Source organism: Saccostrea echinata, unplaced genomic scaffold, assembly GCF_033153115.1.
Source record: "Saccostrea echinata isolate AGI-Se365-2 ecotype Australia unplaced genomic scaffold, CSIRO_AGI_Sech_v1 ptg000002l, whole genome shotgun sequence".
NCBI lineage: Eukaryota > Metazoa > Mollusca > Bivalvia > Ostreida > Ostreidae > Saccostrea > Saccostrea echinata.
In genome coordinates this window covers 25,944,282-25,962,782 of record NW_026889751.1, presented here as the reverse complement: position 1 = coordinate 25,962,782, position 18,501 = coordinate 25,944,282, and the positions used below count along the sequence as shown (strand labels likewise).

Sequence of the window (18,501 nt, the reverse complement as noted above, 5' to 3'; positions counted from 1 at the left end):
TTTTTCCATGCGCTTTGAAGTAACAATTTCTGGATTTCCGAACCCGATGGTGGGCGACAAACCTTACAAATTACATGTAGTACTTATTTGATACAAATTAGTCATGTTTAATTATAAATTAGTAATTTGTATTCAAAAATTAATTATTTTGTTATTTGAAGTTACAAATTAGGTATTTAAAATCACAAAGTTATTTCTCATAAGTTAAAAATTATTAATTTCGAAAATAAAAAAAAAATAATTTGTAGTTATCTATTTTTTTTATGGTTTTTGACCTTAAGTTGACATAATAATTCAAAGACAGCGAAGTCAGGATGAACAAAAATATCGATGATGCTTACTAAAATAGGGAAAATGCATACAAAAAAGGTGTTCAATTCATTTATCTTGGCGTAATAAAATGTTGAGAATTAATGCTTTAATATGATTACAAATTTAGTATTTCACTTCAGATTTCAATTTATTTCAACTTTTCATACAATGAAAGATCACTTTACTGCATAAAAGTACCATCGAATTTAATATAACTCTTTATTGTGCAGTGTATGTAAGGTCCTTAAATGTCAAACCTACTATCCCACAGTATAGTTCTCTGTCATTCATTTGTATTTGTCTTTGTTACATTTACCAGGGACATAGTAGCATGGCCGTGTATACATGTAGGAACCGGGGGGCACGGGGGGGGGGCGTGCCCCCCCTCAATAATTTTGCCGATTTATAGTTTTTTTTTTTGCTTGTCAGGAAATTTTTGGTAGTGCCCCCTCCCCTGTCAACTGAAAATGTATGGCTGTGCCCCCCCTAAAAAAAACTGAATTTGCTTCCTACGGACCTGAGTAGTTATGACACTTAGTATGTAGTTCCCTGTATTTTACGAAGATTTTATCATGTTGAGAATTTGATATTTGTTTAGATTGCACTATAATTTGTTATAACAAATTATGAATATAAAATTACAAGGATTAATCGTATTCAGTTGTATTAATTCAATTATAATAACAAAGGGGAAGGGGCGGAAGGTAAATGGTTTACAGCGTAAATTTTAAACACGATAAGAAAGTGAAATGGGTCTCAAACTATATTATGGCCCCATCTCGACAAGAACTATACCGTGGGATTCTTTGATACGTCCTAAAGCTTTGGAGCGGTATATTCAGTACACGTGGTATTTGATTTATTAAGAAAAATTATGGACCTAAATATGGAGACGACACATATATACTAGTAGAATCGTTGCTTCCTGAAGGCTGCATGATTTTGATTGGATTGTTTGATTTCGAAAGATTTCATTCGCTGGTGTATTGAGGACGTACATGTGGGCAAATGATAAAATAATTCTATTATTAAAAGACTCTAAATAACTTATATATGCGTACTTCTGGTACAGGATACTCATTTAGCCTGAAATTTTTACGTGATTTTGTTCTGTAAATACCTTAATAGTCGATCAGCTATTCTGGAAAGTTATAACCCCCCCCCCCAATTAAAAGGTATCAATTCAACTACCCCTCCCCCCCCCATCCCCCCCCCCCCCCCAACACGAACACACATCAAGAAAATACGTACATGTACCTGTTCACGTGTATGTGATTTATTTTTCATGCAAATATAGTTTTTCTAGTCTTTGCAAAACTTATACGTACGTGTTTTCAACTTGCATAATTGTTATTTTTGCATATACATGTAGTATGCTATAGATATTTTGATTGGAAATACACAATTTCAAAAGTACTTTTCTATAATGTTAATAGTAATCTAATGATAAATCGGTTAGAAAATAGCATTTAAAACCAATTCTGAACTTACTGAACATCAAAATATTTGCTCAAAAGTCTTATATGAAATCTCTTTGTGTTGCGTCATGCAGGTTAAATCAGGTGTCACTCTGTTGAATACATGTACATATGTATGCATGCACCTACATAATATACAAGCACAAGAACTGATTATTATAAATGCTTAAATGCCGCAGAAACCTTTAGAGATAATATTTTTCGATATTTTTCTGAATTCTTGTTACAGTGTAGTACATCATGCATTGCATATGTAAAATCCAAATCGCACTATTAATTTAAAAATATTTGGATAGAAAATCGCTTATCCTACTGAATACGTATATGTATAATAAAGTTTAACCTTTGTGTATAGTATACTGAATTATAAACCGATTATTACTGCGGAAGATAACATCCCTAAAATTATATATTTGTTTGAAATTATCTTTTCCCATTAAAAAAAAAATCTGAAAAAGTTGAATTTTGCAAAACTTGATCTTCGCCATTTTCCTGTAAAACCCAATTTACACAGAAGTATCACCGTTGAGAGATTGCTGATGGTTGCAAAATTGGGTAGATCTCTCTATGATCTTTCAACGGTCCCCCAGCCATCGGCATGGTATCTCACAATCTCTCAGGGGTCTCTACAGTCTCTTCAAAATAAAGCAGTCTCTCAAGAATGCCCATAGATCGCCCTAGGAGCGTACAAAGATCACCATACAATTTCTTGAATCTCCCAATCATCTCAGAAGTCTTTCCAATTTTAACGCTTTAGGTAGAAATGTCTGAGAAAACATAGAGGTCAGCTGAGCTTACTGGGGACTGCATTGAAGACAACCAGATTAATCTCTGCTCGAGAGATCATTGACACTGGCCCGAGATCTGGGAGAGACTGCATGCCGCTAACATCCCCCTCATTCTGAAAAGCACATATGCATGGGAAACCCACGGGAACAGGGAAGTAATTTCTGTCCAGAGATTTTTTAGATGAGCATAGCTATGAAGGTGCTTTTTTTGTTGCTCATCTCCATGATCTCTCAGGGAACTCTCATGTGTCATTGATCTCTCTCTGTCGCACCTGGCTCGAGCTCCGGAGCCATAAAACGTATACGAGCTAACTTCTGTACCAAAGGAATTTATGGTGAAAAGTAAAATCACAGATCAAAAGTAAGCTCATCAAAGATTCATAGCCCTGGACCCTCTCAGTAATCTCCATGTCTCTCAATGATCTCAATTGGTCTCAAAGCAATTGCTCAGCAAATTCTCAGAGATACATATAAATATCTATCTCTAAAGAGTCTTTCTGGGTGAGGCCCCTTAATGCCTAGATGCTCAGTGATCACAACAGATCTAGATCGACATGAAATGTAGCGACATCCTCATTTTTCATGTACAAGTGCTTTATGATCTCCTCAGCATTTACATAGATGTAGTAGATGTATATTTTAATAAATAATTTAATAAATGATAATAAATATAATAAATTTAGAATAGTTAAATAAATAAATAAAATCTAAAGTCTTTCTATTACTAATAAAGTATTAATTAAGTTATAGCACCCATCCCTTTAGATCCACCTACACATTTCATATCTACACTCATTCATTGGTTGTACACTTGCATTCCATTGGTCAGTGAGGTTTTACATTGTCCAGTGTGAATATTACTCAGATTTAAAATTTATTATATTTATTATCATTTATTATAAATTAAAAATCAACACAGGATACGTGGCATTTAAAATTCGAAGACAACAAAGTATTGCTGAACAGAAATCACCGTTATTTAGTTAATAGGGAAAATATACACAAGTAAAGTTATCAATTAATTTGTCTTGACCTTTTAAAATGCTAAGACAGCAAGAATTGATTAGAAATTGAGTGTGTTACACTGTAGATATCAATTTATTTCATTTAAAATCCAAGGGCAGATTACTCTCTAATTGTTTGAAAATACCATAGACTCAGAACTCTTTAGTGTGCAGTGTATAGAAGGACCTTAAATTCGATTTGAATGGTCCAAAACAACTGCCTTTACAAGAAACAAATCCTTTTTTAAATACTTTAAAAAAGAAAAAAAAAAAACACAACATATATCCATTCATGATATTGCCATATAAAGTTGGTATCAAATATATCTAACTGAACTGCACTTGATAAGTATATTTCATATACAGCATTTTTTAAAAATGCACGAACATTTGACTTGTGGCCCTAGCTTTTTCCAAGGAAGTTTTATTCAAGGAATATTTTCTTTATTTCTTTACCTCTCAAGCAAAACGACCCCTTCTTCAAAGACTTAATTATCCTACTAGTTTGTAGCTCTCTCAATAATATTCTTACATATTAAGAAATTCATACATCTTTGTACATTATGTTTTGACCAGTTCTTCCCAACTTTGAATTTTATACCCACAAAAATCAAAACAAACGAAGTATATTTAGTAGTTTTAAATTGAATTTATAGATAAAAAATGCTTTGGTCTTGGTGAATAGCGAATTACAACCATGTAAAATCTCCATCCTTGATTGTGGATTTACAAATTTAAGCTGCTGCAACAATAATTAGTATAAATGTATACAATAATACTTCAAAAACATTGTACAAAACATAAAATAGTCTCACATGTCATTATACATTCTCTCATACTCGGTTGTAAAGACACAAAAGTTTTTGGCATTCCAGAAAAGGATAAAAAACTTTTTTCATGTGCTCTGCACTTGCATACAAATAAACATAAGAATATAAAAACAAAAACAACAAAAAAGTCACAGATATCAAGCACTAGTTCTGCCATTTTCTAGAGTACCCATAAAAGTACAATTTTTTTTTACTCTGTCACTATTCAAGAGTCGTAAGTCATTCAGAAACAAACTTGTACATGAGATTTTTAGTCCTCGTAATATTAAGCAGTTCTCTCCCTTTGTCTGTACCATTCTTTCTCGTCTCTGTCGCACCACAGCTCTACAGTCAACAAAGAGACTGATCTTTAAGATCACTGACCTATTACCCTACTTAGTGTACTTTTTAAAGCATTTGGAGTAAAATAAGAATATTTGGAAGAGTTTATGGTTTTTCTTTCGTTTTTCTATGTTGATATGCTTGGCAGGAGGAGCAGCAATTTTCTTGGTAAAATGGATAAGAACAAAGCCTTGCTGGCCCAGCGAGTCGACAAAATTTGTACCCATCCTTACAGCTGGGATCTGAAATAAGAAAGAGTAGAACAGTTTATCCAGAACTAAGCTCAATGAGGACAACTACATCATCAAATTTTCTTAAACATCAATATCTTGAATACCATGAACATGTCAACGTGAGTTGGAAGTTCCAACCACTTTTCCTTTATGTATTTAAACCTCATTATCTTGGATCCTCATTATCTCTCAATTTTTCTTTGGCCCAATTGAGTTTGAGATAACAAGGTTTGATTGTATCTCTTCAGGCATATCTTTATAAACATTTTTTTATAAACAGCTGTAAATCATATATCCTTTTTACAGCTGTAAATCATACATGTATATCCTTTTTACAGCTGTAAATCATATATCCTTTTTTTATACCTTGCTGAATGCTTTCATCTGGACACGGTTGAGTGTTGCAGATATTTTGTTGACTAGGTTTTCTGTTAGTGGGACAGGTAGAGCTGGGCGCTAGGTCTGGGTCCATACAGCGAATCTCTCGGGTCTTGGTGCCTGTCCCACAACTAGCAGAGCACTGCAATGACAAATGTGAAATGTGCGATTTGTGTTTTAAAATACATGTAGTCACACTTTACCTCATTTAATTTTGAAACTTGAATTCATCATTTTCTATGACTGTGTCTAAATATCATTGGAAAAAAAATGATAAAATAAAAGCTTTTGTTGCTAAGAAATTCAGGATTTTCAATTTAATGCATTCCAGCACCTGATTTTTTTTTTAATATTCATTTCATCAACACACATCACATAGGATACTGAAAGCCAACTATTATACAAAGCATTTTTAAATTCATGAATCTCCAAATGAAAACCTGTCAACAAATATCTTTGCGATAGAAATCTCCCGTTTCATAAACTTATGAAAGAGCCTTCAGTAGCTGAACTCTTTCACAACCATAAACATCTGTGAGCTGAAATTGCTTGCAAATTTTACTGATATTTATCACATGCACATTAAAGTTGGTTTACAGTATATTACAGAGTATTTTCCAGCTAATTTTTTTTTTCAGCTTAGATACCTGTGACCAGGGGGTCATGAACCAAGATGGTTGACATGGAGGCAACTGCTCACAAGCAGCTTCTGTTTCTGGTTTGTCCCTCCCTCGACAATTTTCTTTACCCACGATGGTAAATAACTTTTTGTCCAGCTTCTTCACACAGATAACACTTCTCTCCTTCACACCAGATCCACATGTTGATGAACACTGTAGAAAATGTCAGTAAAGAATAAGCCTAACAAGGGTTTCTTGTTCTTGTCCTCAGTTTTGTTCTTGATATTTAATTGTAATGAATACATGACAATGAGGAATGAGTATACAGTGTACTTATTTTGTACAGATTGAAACCTATCAAAATTGAAAAGTGCATGCATGATTATCTGTGACCTGTTAATGGAGGACATAAAACCTTTCAATGTCCAAGTTCTAAAAATCTTGATGCATTCCTTAATTAATGTTTTTTTTAAAATCCTAAAATTTATAAAATGACCTGAAAAATGAGCTACTGAGTATTGGATTAACAGAGGAGTTATCTCTCTTAGAATTCTAACTTTTCTCCACAGAAACAACAAACCTCTGACCATGGCCCTGCGAACCAGTATCCTCCACAAGGTCTCTTGTTGCGACAGGGTCTTTTCTGTTTGGGTTTCCTCGTCTGACATTTGGCCTCGGACATCTGGGCCCCATCCGGAGCTGAACAGTAAACCGTCCTACTACGATGTCCTCTCCCACAGGATGGATAGCACTGGATATAGGTAAGAAATCATTAACCATAAAATCATAGTACAAACATTTTCATACATTAAATAATCAATTTTGTTAAATAAATAATACACATCTCAACAAACTGGCCTGATTGTAAATAAATATTATAAAGGCATGCAATCTCTAAATTTGCATTTTCTCAATTTCCTTTCATCTTAACCCAACCTTCAATAGCAATTGACATAGGGATGACCCAAAGCTGATGGCCAATACCTTAAGGTCTGATAACATGTTGCTCAAATATCCGTTTTGTATCTCTTAGTAATATATTACAACAAAATAATCATAACTATTATTATATTGTGATTTTAAACTGTTTTCGAAAAAAATACCAAAAATTGTGATATTGGCAATTCTAGTGATTTCCAATAGGATTATATAGTAAATGGTATCCTCTGGTATCTTGCACAAATGCCTGGTAAGGTATCTTATTTTTTTGTGAGGAAACTTGTTAAAGTAGCAATACTTCAATGACAAAATTTTGGGAAAAAAATATAAAATATTGAGAAACATGTCATCTGTCGACCTTAAGTCTGTTTTTAGGTGAACTGACCTTTCTTGACCACTGGCTATGGAACCAACCCTGGGCACAAGACCCCATATCACAGGTCTGGGTGTCGGGTGGTTTGATGATCTCGCACCGGTCATCTGTGACATTCTGCCCCTCCACACTCTGACAGACCACCATACGTCTTCTCTCCCCTTTACCACACACACTGGAACACTGAAATGTTAAAAAAAAAAATGAAAAAAACTCAACTGTCATTGTTAAGTCTGTCTGAAACCCTTTATATTAAGTAGTTCACACTTCAGGACAGTGTGTAGAAATTGAGATTGCATGGTTGCAATTATATATTCTATGTATATACATATAATCATGTCTATTGATTATTCTATGTATATACATTGTATATATGTCCTGAAACCTGTGTAGATGGAAACAAATCCCCCCCCCCCCCCCTTAAGAATGACAGAATGATGTCAGAATGTCTAATTATATATAAAATATGAAGAAAAAAAAACACAAGTGAACAAGCACTAAATTATATATTCTTAGTGTCATCAAGGGGCTATTTTTTTTAAAAAACTTATGATGCATGCATTCAGAGAACTGTGGTATACTGTGAAGTTATGATTATCATTGTTCATAGATTTCATTGGACACACTTACCCTCGAATTTACATCCCACCCAATGATAACTTTGTCAATGTATCTGTTCATTGAATGTACTGTATATACAAGTTACCCACAAAATTATGTCTGTAACCCACAAAATTATGTCCCAGTAAACAAGTAAAATTTTGGTTGCCCATGAACATTGACCCTCACAAACAAAAATGATTCTACAGTAAGAAAGAAATTTGTTTCCCAAGTGTTTCCTTAAATTGACCCCCTATCCCTAAATTCAATAGTGAGAGAGAAAACAGAAGAAATTTAGTCCTAAACATGGTTTCCCCGTCTTTTACCTTTTGCCACTCCCCAATTTTCCACTCAGCACATGGTTTATTCATACAGGATCGTGAGGATTCAGGTCGAGGGGACGGGCATTTGCTGGACTGTATATCTATTCTGGAGGAGGAGGAAATCCTCTGGGCACAGACTACAGGACGTGTCTGCATGCCCCTCCCACAGGAAACACTGCAGTCTGACCAATTACCAATGTCCCATCTAAAACATTAATGAACTTAAAAAATAAGAATACAATATCTTCAACTGAAATGACTCTTAAAGCAATGCCAAAAAGGTTTGTAAACTTCTGTAATTCATATTTGCATTAAAAAAACTTAGAAGCTCTGACTGACGTAAAATTGTACCAGGTATGTTTACAAAAATTGATTTCTTATACAATACAGATGTACTACAATGTTCTATAGTACACAAAATCTTTCTTCTGACATATGTTGCATGAGTGAAGTACAGAATTATTATCCTAATACGAGGGGCATTTCAAAAGTTCTGGCAACTGGTATATAAAATTTTAACAACGTTACGGATTAAAATGTCTCTGATACCACTGTAAAGCTTAGGCAAATATGCATTAGCAGTGACGTCATTTTACATTCAAAATGACGTATAGGTCTGCTAAAATGACATCATGATTAGGTATACTCTGTATACTGGGCGTAAAAATGACTGATAAGGAGAACAATTTTTTTGTTGAGCAAAGAGCGTATTGCAAAATTCGCTCATTGCTTGGCTTTACGGCAACAGAAATAAAAGCCGATTTAGATGTAGTATAAAGAGAGCATGCTCTTTCATATCGAGCAATAGCAAGATGGGTAGTTCAATTTAAAGAGGGTAGAAAATCAATTGAAGACGACCCCTGTTCAGGGCGTCCAGTTTGTGCATATGGCGAAAAAGAAATCATCGCTGTTCAAAATACGATAGCTGATGATGCTAGATATACAGTTAAGGAAATAGCAGACTTAACTAACATTAATTCGTCAGCAGTTTTTCGTATTTTAAAGGAAAACTTAAAGCTTAGGAAAGTCTTTGCTAGATGGGTGCCGCATCTTCTCTCGGAAGAGCAAAAGCGCATCCGGGTAGAAATGGCTTCACAGTTACTAACAATTTATGAAGATTGTGACCAAAGGCAAATAAATGAGATTGTAACTGGTGATGAAACATGGATATATTTTTTTGAACCGGAAACTAAGCTCAATAATAAAGTTTGGATTGGTGAAAATGATACAAGGCCTCAAATTGCATGCAGAAACTGGTCTGTCCGGAGAGTAATGCACGCCTTATTTTTGATTCTAAAGGCCCTGTTGCTCAAGTTCCGGTTCCAGAACACAGCAGTGTTACTGGTCAATTTTATGCAGAGAATGTCTTGTCTCAGGTTGTAGAGCACTATAAAACGACCCGACCAACAACCAGTACTAGAGGAATAAAGCTCCTCCATGACAATTAACGCACCTGCCCATAGATCAGAGGTAGTAACCAAATATTTAAAGGAAAATGGTATTGCCGTTTTACCACATCCACCCTACAGTCCTGACCTAGCTCCATGCGATTTTTGGTTGAATGCTGTTATCAAAGAAGCCCTCCGAGGACGGCGATTTGAAAGTCGTCATGCAGTCGGAAGTGCCGTATTCCAGTGTATGAAGCGTATACCGAAAGAGGACTATAGGGCAGCATTTTCCACGTGGATTTCAAGACTAAAAAAGTGTGTCCAGGTCAACAGAGACTATTTTGAGGGATTGATGTAATTTAATTTATAATAATGACGCTCATTAATTTACCGCACACCAGTTGCCAGAACTTTTGAAATGCCCCTCGTATGTTAGCCTTACATTTTACAGCAAAATAAAATTCTACAAAAACCAAAAAATACAGCTTGTATTTCTTTAGCCCCCCCCCCTTCCAAAAACAATTAAGAGATGTTTGTGAAACACTTATGCCCCCCTCCCCCAAATAATTGGAATTTTTCTAAGTCCAAGGGGCATAACTCTGTCAAAAATTGCTCGATCGTACCCAAAACAGGACTTGACCTAGATATTCTTATGATAAATCTGCATACCAAATTTCATTTCAGGACGTGCAACTTCTGCGAAGAAAATGAACGAAAACTGTTGGTGGATTGACAGACAAACCGACTGAAAGACAGACAGCAGCAAAGCAATATGCCCTCCATTCTTCGAAGGGGGGCATAAAAATCAAGAATAATGATAAATTGTTCAGTACACAGCATAATCATTTTAAAGCATGAATATAAACTAGAGATTTTAATGCCTTTATCAAATTTATTTTTGTCTGAAATTGCCATCTAAATAATCTATTAAAACTGAAGTGCAGAACACCCACTTCAATATTACTGATATCTTGAAAATAAAGACGACATCAATTGTGTGACATATTTACACTTGAAGAACATTAGAGAATTGTGTTAAAATATGTAGAAGATCATGTTATAGTCGTAAAAAGATTTGACTGAACTATATAATGTGAAAAGACCCAATAGGGATGGATAAAAAATCTCAAATAACAATCATTAATGTCTAATTCTCAAGACTGTCAATTTAAATCTTAATTCAGTCATTTGGACTCAAAAACCAAATATTGATTTTGGGTCATGCTTCTATTTTAACTGATTCATCTTTTCATCATCAAAAGAGATGTCTAAAGAAAAAAAAATCTATAATGATCAAGACAAAGCCAAATGAGAGCACAACTGAATTCGTAAATTCCTTCTGTCCTTTAAATTCTTCTTAAATAGACTTAGAATTATTTTTTATTCATACATATAGAACAGGAAGTGAAAATTTTTACGAAGCAAAGGACTACAAATCATACAAAATGTCAAATCTTCTTTATCAGAAGAAATCCAAATTTAAATTAAATCCATCAACAAGGAGTCCATGATGATTTTAAGTCTCTCCCTATGATATACCGGTACATGTACGACTTAGTTAGTCTTCATGATGATTTCAAGTCTCTCCCTATGATATACTGGTACATGTACGACTTAGTTGGTCTCTTCATTATGGCATTGTAATTTTGACTTCAAATTTTCTAGTAAATTGTCATTCATCCTTCCTTAAGTAATATATTCTACTACAGTTATTGCAAAGATGAAAGAAGTGCAGCGACCATTATATTCTCCAATAAATTACAAACATCATCAACTTCAAATCAGTTTCCTCTAATTTTGACTGCTCTTATTAAGAAAAGGACTGAGGCCTCATTTGATTGAGATGCAAATTAGTGGGGAAAAAATTTACTTGGGATTTGGATTACCTCGTACTTTTTCTAATGCATGAAGTGCAAATAAACGAGGAGTAGCATTCAATTGTGACATAATAAGGCACTTCATTTTCATGTTGATGTCGACATCTACTTCTCCATTTCTCTGAACAGAAATTTAAATATTCGCTGTAGCAGAATAGAAATAATTCCCTTGTCAATGGAACTGTGGAGAGTTGAAGTAATTTTGACTTAAAATTTTCTAGTAAATGGTATTCACCATTTTCTTAAACAATAATCTTTCACAAAGACAAATGAATTTATAAAACATGTACCAGTAATTATTTTTTTAGCAATATATGCTCAACGTATTAGAAGTTATTAGGGTAAATGATCCATTGTTTTCAATTCATCATCCTTGCCAGTATATCAAACTTTAGAAGTGAGAAAATGTGAGAAAAAAGAAACTCATTAAGCTTCTTTAACAATTCTAAACAATTTTAATGATTTCAACAAGTATCTTACCCCTCTCTGTACAGTATCATTTACAAAAGATTGATGATGCTTAGATAACATTTGACAGAAGGCTCATTACTTCCCTTCACTTTCTATCTGACTCCATCACTCCAACTGTTAACTACTATACAATCTCCAACAAGACACGCAAACGAGATCTTCAACAGGTTTGTTTTTATTACTTTTGTACTTTTCTACTGAAAAATTCTCAGTGCATCAATTTCACTCTGTTCAGACTGAGACAGAGAGAGTGTAAAAATGTTACAGTTAATTCATAAAGATTTTTTGCACAAGAAAAAGCTTTAAATGTCTCTTCAAGTGGCATTTATAATACTTAGGAAAAAAAATTGCTAAGAAAATGAATAAAAATGCATTGATTCATGAATGAAAATTCATTCACTAATTTCATGAATGCTCTAAGTTTGCAAAAAAAAAAAAAAAAAAATGTTGATCATTACCCAGGCGGACAGATTCTGGTGTTACATTCAATGGTTTGTATGGCGGGGCGAGCGGTCGGAACACAGTTGTCATGAGTAACAATCAGGTTTCTGTCCTTCTTCACACACACCACCTTAGTTTGCTGTACCCCTAAAAAGTGGAAGAAAAAAAGGAACTTGTAAAATCACTGATATTTAGCAGGAGTGAAACAGTATCAAGCAATATGGCATAGCAAACACCAATTAAATGATAGCTTTTGCAGAACAACAATAGTTTTGCATCTCCCCACCCTAAAGAGTTCTATTTTCCTTGGAATAGGGTAAATCACTAATCATGCTAATGGGAGAAATGCTTTATTTACGAGTCTCTTAAATTAATTCTAAAACCTTGACTTCTCAAAAGGCAACTGAATTTGATATATCTGATTGGACTGCATGAGGCTCTAACCCCATACAGATATGAGACTGAAAATAATTTTGTACTCGAAAACATCTACCATTATCTCCCTCAACCATCAGTAAAAGTTATGTGATATAATATATCAAATTTACACAATATGTTACACCCAAAAAATTAAATACTGTTACAAAGAGATTTTTTTACAGAATGGGGGATTAAATTGCCACGTAAAAGGGGACACAACCCAGTATCTGCAAATTTAATTAAAGATATTTTCAACCCTCAACACAAAAAGCTAGACACCTGTTTCAGGATGCATTTATTTTAAATTTCAATTTAGAAAAATACTTCACTAAAATCTTTTCCATGCTTCTTTAATGGAAGCCAGTGACATACATATATTTTGTTTGTCAAAGTTTTTCAACAACCCTGTAAGATTAATGCCATAATGATGGAATCTTGAAATTATATATATACCAGGGGATACATTTTTTTGTCAAAGTTCTATATTATTGCTGTAATGAGAAAACTAAGCTTTAGCCCTACGGATTAACAAATTTGATGGCATCTGTGATAAGAAATGACGGCAAATAACTCCAGTCATTGATACAACAAATATTGTGGATGCGATTACATTAAAATTCTCATTAATGTCAAATCGTATTCTTCAGATAAACTTAAACCAACACAATGTGAATATTGAATATGACCTACATATTCTTTATATCACAGATAACCACTGCTTATTTTCAGATAAAGCCATTGATAAAAGTTTATGCTTCACATGATTTATCTTTATTCACTGCAGATTGAGGATATCGTCAATTTTATTTGATAGATTTACGTCATACAGGAAACAAAAAATACAGAGATAAATATAAATCTAATTCATGCTGATATGTTTAACATGAATGAATTTGCAAACTACACACATTTATAGTAATATGCTAACTTCTTTAAAGACATGATGCCCATATGAGCCTTGAAAGTCACCTTAGGGTATCATGAGTTTCACAGGCTATGAGCACTTTGGGCCAATTAAGACTGCTCTGGACTTCTGCGACAAAAATATTACAGTTTCATGAGGGATTCTGTGACTATTATTATAATCATGCAGCTCATCTCTTAGAAGTTCAGGAGTAAAGAAGATAAATTTCAATGTATGATCAACTTTAGCCCTGACCTCAGGGATTCGGATACCTGGTCCAGAAGGCATCAGTTTTATATTTGTTGTAGAGGGCTTTCTGCTCATTATATGCCATTCTTCTGTAAAACTGAAAAAAAAACTGACCAACCATTGAAAAAATATCCTACTCAGCAATGCTCAGCTTACCTCTTCCACAGGTTAGGGAACATTCAGTGAATCCCACAATCCTCCATTCATAAAGGGTAGGATCAGGGATATTTTGGGCCGAGAGACGAGGTTTATTGTCCAACACATTGTTGTACTGTATAGAATTCCCCAGACTGATTGCATTCTCCTGAACTTCTCCTATTGGACTGGTGGCATATCGTCTGCCATAATCTCCAGACACGGCTTGATTTGAACGGTATGGTCCATAATATGAGGAGTAAAGCCGGTACTGGGAATCACTCAGATTTCTGCTTCTGCCTAAGGTCAAACTCTGAAGCTCAGGTTTTACATCTTCATATGGAATGTATCTGGGAGGGGACTGCACGGAGGTCCTCATTTTTGGAATGATCCTGGGTCTGTAACTTTTGGGCAGAGGATAACCACCACTTCCTGTGGGGATATTTTCATACCCTGTCTGATAAACTGGTTTCCCACTGCTATCTGCCACAGGTTGATCTACAGCCTGGTTAAACTGGTGCCCTGCCTTCAGTCTTGGAATGATGGCCTCCATGGCTGCCTTTGTCATGTGTTTAGGAATTGTAAACTGGTACAAGATACCGGGACTATTTCTGTAGTACAACAGCTGAAACCATGAGATATTTCTCTTATTGATAATTGGTGACAATACAATCAAAAATTACTCTGAAAATTAAAGCCAGCTTTATTTGTTTGAAACAAATTTAAATATCTATAACATTTAGAAAACTTTTAGTAGACATATTAGACAGATTTTTAGTTTTAAAGTCAGACGCATCAACAATGATAAACCAACTTCAACACATTTCTTTACATGCTGGTTAATACAAAATAAATCCAAGATTTCATTGACTCTTGATATTAACTTATTTGCTACGATATCATACATCATATATAGTTTAGGTACATTGTATTCTGTTTGTTATATATTAAATAGTGAATCTTGTAAAAATTCTACAAACAAAAATAAAAGTATAGATTTACAGGAATCATTCCTTTCACAGAGCAATTTTTAATTACCTGATACTACACTTTTTACTGTTCTAGCATATTGACTGTATTATCCTTTTTACCTATTTTGGCATTTTTATGTATTGAATGGCGATCTATTGCCTGGCCATCTTCGCTAGCCAAGGGTTTTCTGATCCGAAATCTACTACGGAAACCCTTGGCTAGCAAAGATATTGCCTGGCATGCAATCAATCTATAGACAGATGATATGTTATCCTGATTTCAGTAGCATTGTAACGTCATCAGGATTTCAGCTTATTCTCGCAGCATTATCTTAACTCCAAGTTCAAAACTTTTATAAATATTCCTTTTATTTTTTGCCATTGAAACTGTATTATCCTGTAATAAAACAGTTATCAAATGCCCAATCAGGCAACAGATTGGAATATATTTCTCCCAGTACTCAAACAGCTCAATATTCTATCACCTTCAGCTGTTGGCTTTGGGCACTAGAATACAATGAACTGTTCCCAGCACCTCTGAAAATATACTTTTCTCTATTGCCTGATTAGGCATTATATAATTATATAATACTGCAAAATCACTTTTTTTCATGAGGTCAAATTTTTGTGGTTTGAGGAAAAATTAACTGCATGAGGGGATTTCATTTCATGGTCAAGGAGATAACCTAATATATAGCAGTAAGGAATTTTCCCATTTCATGGGGGATATGAATTCATGGGTCCCATCATACCACAAAAATTAAACCCCATGAAAATTTGATTTTATGCCTTGATCCTGACATACCTGTACATCAACAGTCTGATTTACAGGTCCCTTGGCTCTAACACACTCCCCCGGACATCCCACCCCCTCTCTCTTCCTATAGATGAAGGTCGTTCCTGCTGCCTCATATTCCCCGACTCTACTCAGGCGCCGACGACCATTCGTAATGTAACTGCCATTCTGCAGTCTCAATGCTATAAGAAAGATTAATAGAAAAGTTCTTGATCACACCAAAAAAACATCACTAGTGTTTCAGCTTTATTAGTTAAATGCAGTTTCACGGTAATCAAAATATAACCTCGCCTAACTGTACCAATTGAACTGTATCAAATCTATAATTACTGATTTCAGAATATATTTATACCAGAAAGAACTACCAAAAACTGTGTGTATCAAGAAAGTAGAATATGGATGGACTACAGCAGCTAGGATTTGAACCAGGACCCTCTGAACTCTGGACAAGTGCTCTAACGGTTGAGCAAACAAGCCTGCCCATATGCAACATTCTTCCGTAATTCATTTCATACCTAGCTCACCCCTGAAGACACCATCTAAGGTTGTTCTCTAGTAAGCCTTGCACCAGCTTGGCATGGCAAAAAATGTAAGAGGAAGGGAGGAAATGTGATAGACAAGACCAGAGGCGCGTTTTACAAAAGAACTTACGACTAAGACCAAAACGTTAAGTTGATTGTAAATTCTTGCAAAATGAACAATTCTGTGAAAAACTGCTTGCATAAAAATATCTTTCTTGATTCTTTATTTAGAAGATTAAAGCCATTTCAAATAAATGTAAATTGGAAAGTTATTCACTAAATTACATTTTGGTCTTAGTCGTAAGTTCTTTTGTAAAATGGGGCCCAGGATTCAAATCCAGGTCCCTTGAACTCTGGACAGGTAAACTACTAATTCAGTTACTATCGTATCATTTTAATTTGTGGGGGTCAATGTTCATTGGTAACAGAAATTTTACTGTTTTGTGGGGATGTAATTTCGTGAGTAACAGGAACATACAAAAGATTCAATTACTCAATGCTAAAACAAAGTTTGTTCAAGGGGATGTAAATTTGTAGGCAAGGGAGACCCACAAAATCCACAGTCATTGTCCCCAATGAACAATGATGATTCCATAGTACCTGGCCACTTATGAACAAACCTGCCTGACCACCAAATGTAATTTTAAATGGTATTTATTTAAAATACAGGTCTTTGAATATTTTGGAATGTTAGTTATTATGCTGCCAACAAAGATGTTTCATAGACCTTCAGAAATGGCCCAATAATTAATGTTCAGTTCAAACAAATGAAGCAGACACCTTCAGAAACTCCCCCCACCCCCACCCCCAATATAAATTTCATCTGTGCTTTCTTTTTTTTCTTAATACTCAAATTAATACCTGACTTTTCATCTGCAAGAAGAATTATTGGAAGAATTGGTATGAGGAAATGCACTTTGAAAAATCTATTTAAATGTGCTTAACACTAGCTAAAGAACCATAATTCGCAATGCTATCTTGAAACAATTACAAAATGAACAGGTAACTAATAATCAGACCTATAGAAACTATACATCATATCAAGTGCTAAAACTTTAATTCAGTATTGGTGGGAAAGAAGTCAAAATGTAATTCTCCACATACACCTGTCTTAAAATGAAAATTAATGACTACAAACAAATGCAATGATTGATTGGCCAAGGATCAACAGTTACCCAATCAGTGCTTTTGATCTTTTGAATGCATTCTCACCAAGATAACCAAATAAAGAAATAAATATGAACAGGTCATGAAAGAGAAGCAAGCGACCCTGGCAATAGCAGAGAATGTTTGCTTAAAAACATGAATAAAACCAAATTACCATACACCTTTATCAGCAATGATAAATTGAATGAAAAGGTTACAATCCAGTTTGTTTTTTTAAACAGAAAAACTTGGACAAGTGTAAATTTATTGATAATCTTTTGATGACCTTTACTGTGTAGACAGCTCTGCACTTCTTTAGGCTGTAACAGGACTGTCACATTTATTAACATTAGGCAGTATTTAACCTGAGAGCTGTTGGCCAGAATGAAGCTCTCACCCCGGGGACCCTACCTATTTAAAGGATCGGACCATTTCACAGCCAACACCAAATGTTGTCTTCTGGAATTCTGACACAATCTTAATGTGATTTGAGGCCGCCAACTGTCGAACTTGTGTAATAAATGTGTTTGCAAAGGGCCTTGTTTTATCGGGGTTGGAGGAGCAGAAATGAAGTCAGACGGGGTGACTTATGTATCAATAGGGAGCGGTAAAATAATGAGACTAGAAGTCCTGCTGAGATTTAAATAGGTAGCAGGTATATCACACATATATATATTCTAAATTGTATGGTGAAAAAATATTTCAGTTTTTATTTTTTAAATACAGATGGCTTCAAATTATGAGCATTAATCATTATAGTGCTTAACCTAAAATCAATAAAAATTGTGCTACAATGCAGACATCAATATACAGAATAATGAATATATCTAGAAAAAAATTACAGCAAATGTATACTTTCTTTTTTAGTTAATTCAACTGTATTTGACTTAATTGGGCATATTTGCAGAGTTTAGATAAAGATAATTGGTTCTACAAATTGATCATCTGCATGTTTACCATGTTGTATTTTATTTCTTCAGTTT

The 18,501-nt window shown here is 34.4% G+C and overlaps 1 protein-coding gene across 2 annotated transcripts in view; it reads right to left on the bottom strand.

Annotated features, from left to right (window-relative positions):
- Positions 1-4,211: 4,211 nt before the first annotated feature.
- The window catches only part of LOC133175600 (thrombospondin type-1 domain-containing protein 4-like), a 61,809-nt gene continuing 47,519 nt past the window's right edge, over positions 4,212-18,501 (bottom strand). For both annotated transcript variants that reach the window (XM_061310714.1, XM_061310721.1), the window contains 9 exons: positions 15,861-16,033; positions 14,106-14,709; positions 12,394-12,523; positions 8,203-8,404; positions 7,289-7,459; positions 6,545-6,715; positions 5,992-6,177; positions 5,333-5,486; positions 4,212-4,975 (listed from right to left, as the gene is read on the bottom strand). In XM_061310714.1, the coding sequence (XP_061166698.1) occupies positions 4,839-4,975; positions 5,333-5,486; positions 5,992-6,177; positions 6,545-6,715; positions 7,289-7,459; positions 8,203-8,404; positions 12,394-12,523; positions 14,106-14,709; positions 15,861-16,033 (1,928 nt within the window). In that variant the 3' untranslated portion in view covers positions 4,212-4,838. The remainder of the gene's footprint in view (positions 4,976-5,332; positions 5,487-5,991; positions 6,178-6,544; positions 6,716-7,288; positions 7,460-8,202; positions 8,405-12,393; positions 12,524-14,105; positions 14,710-15,860; positions 16,034-18,501) is intronic.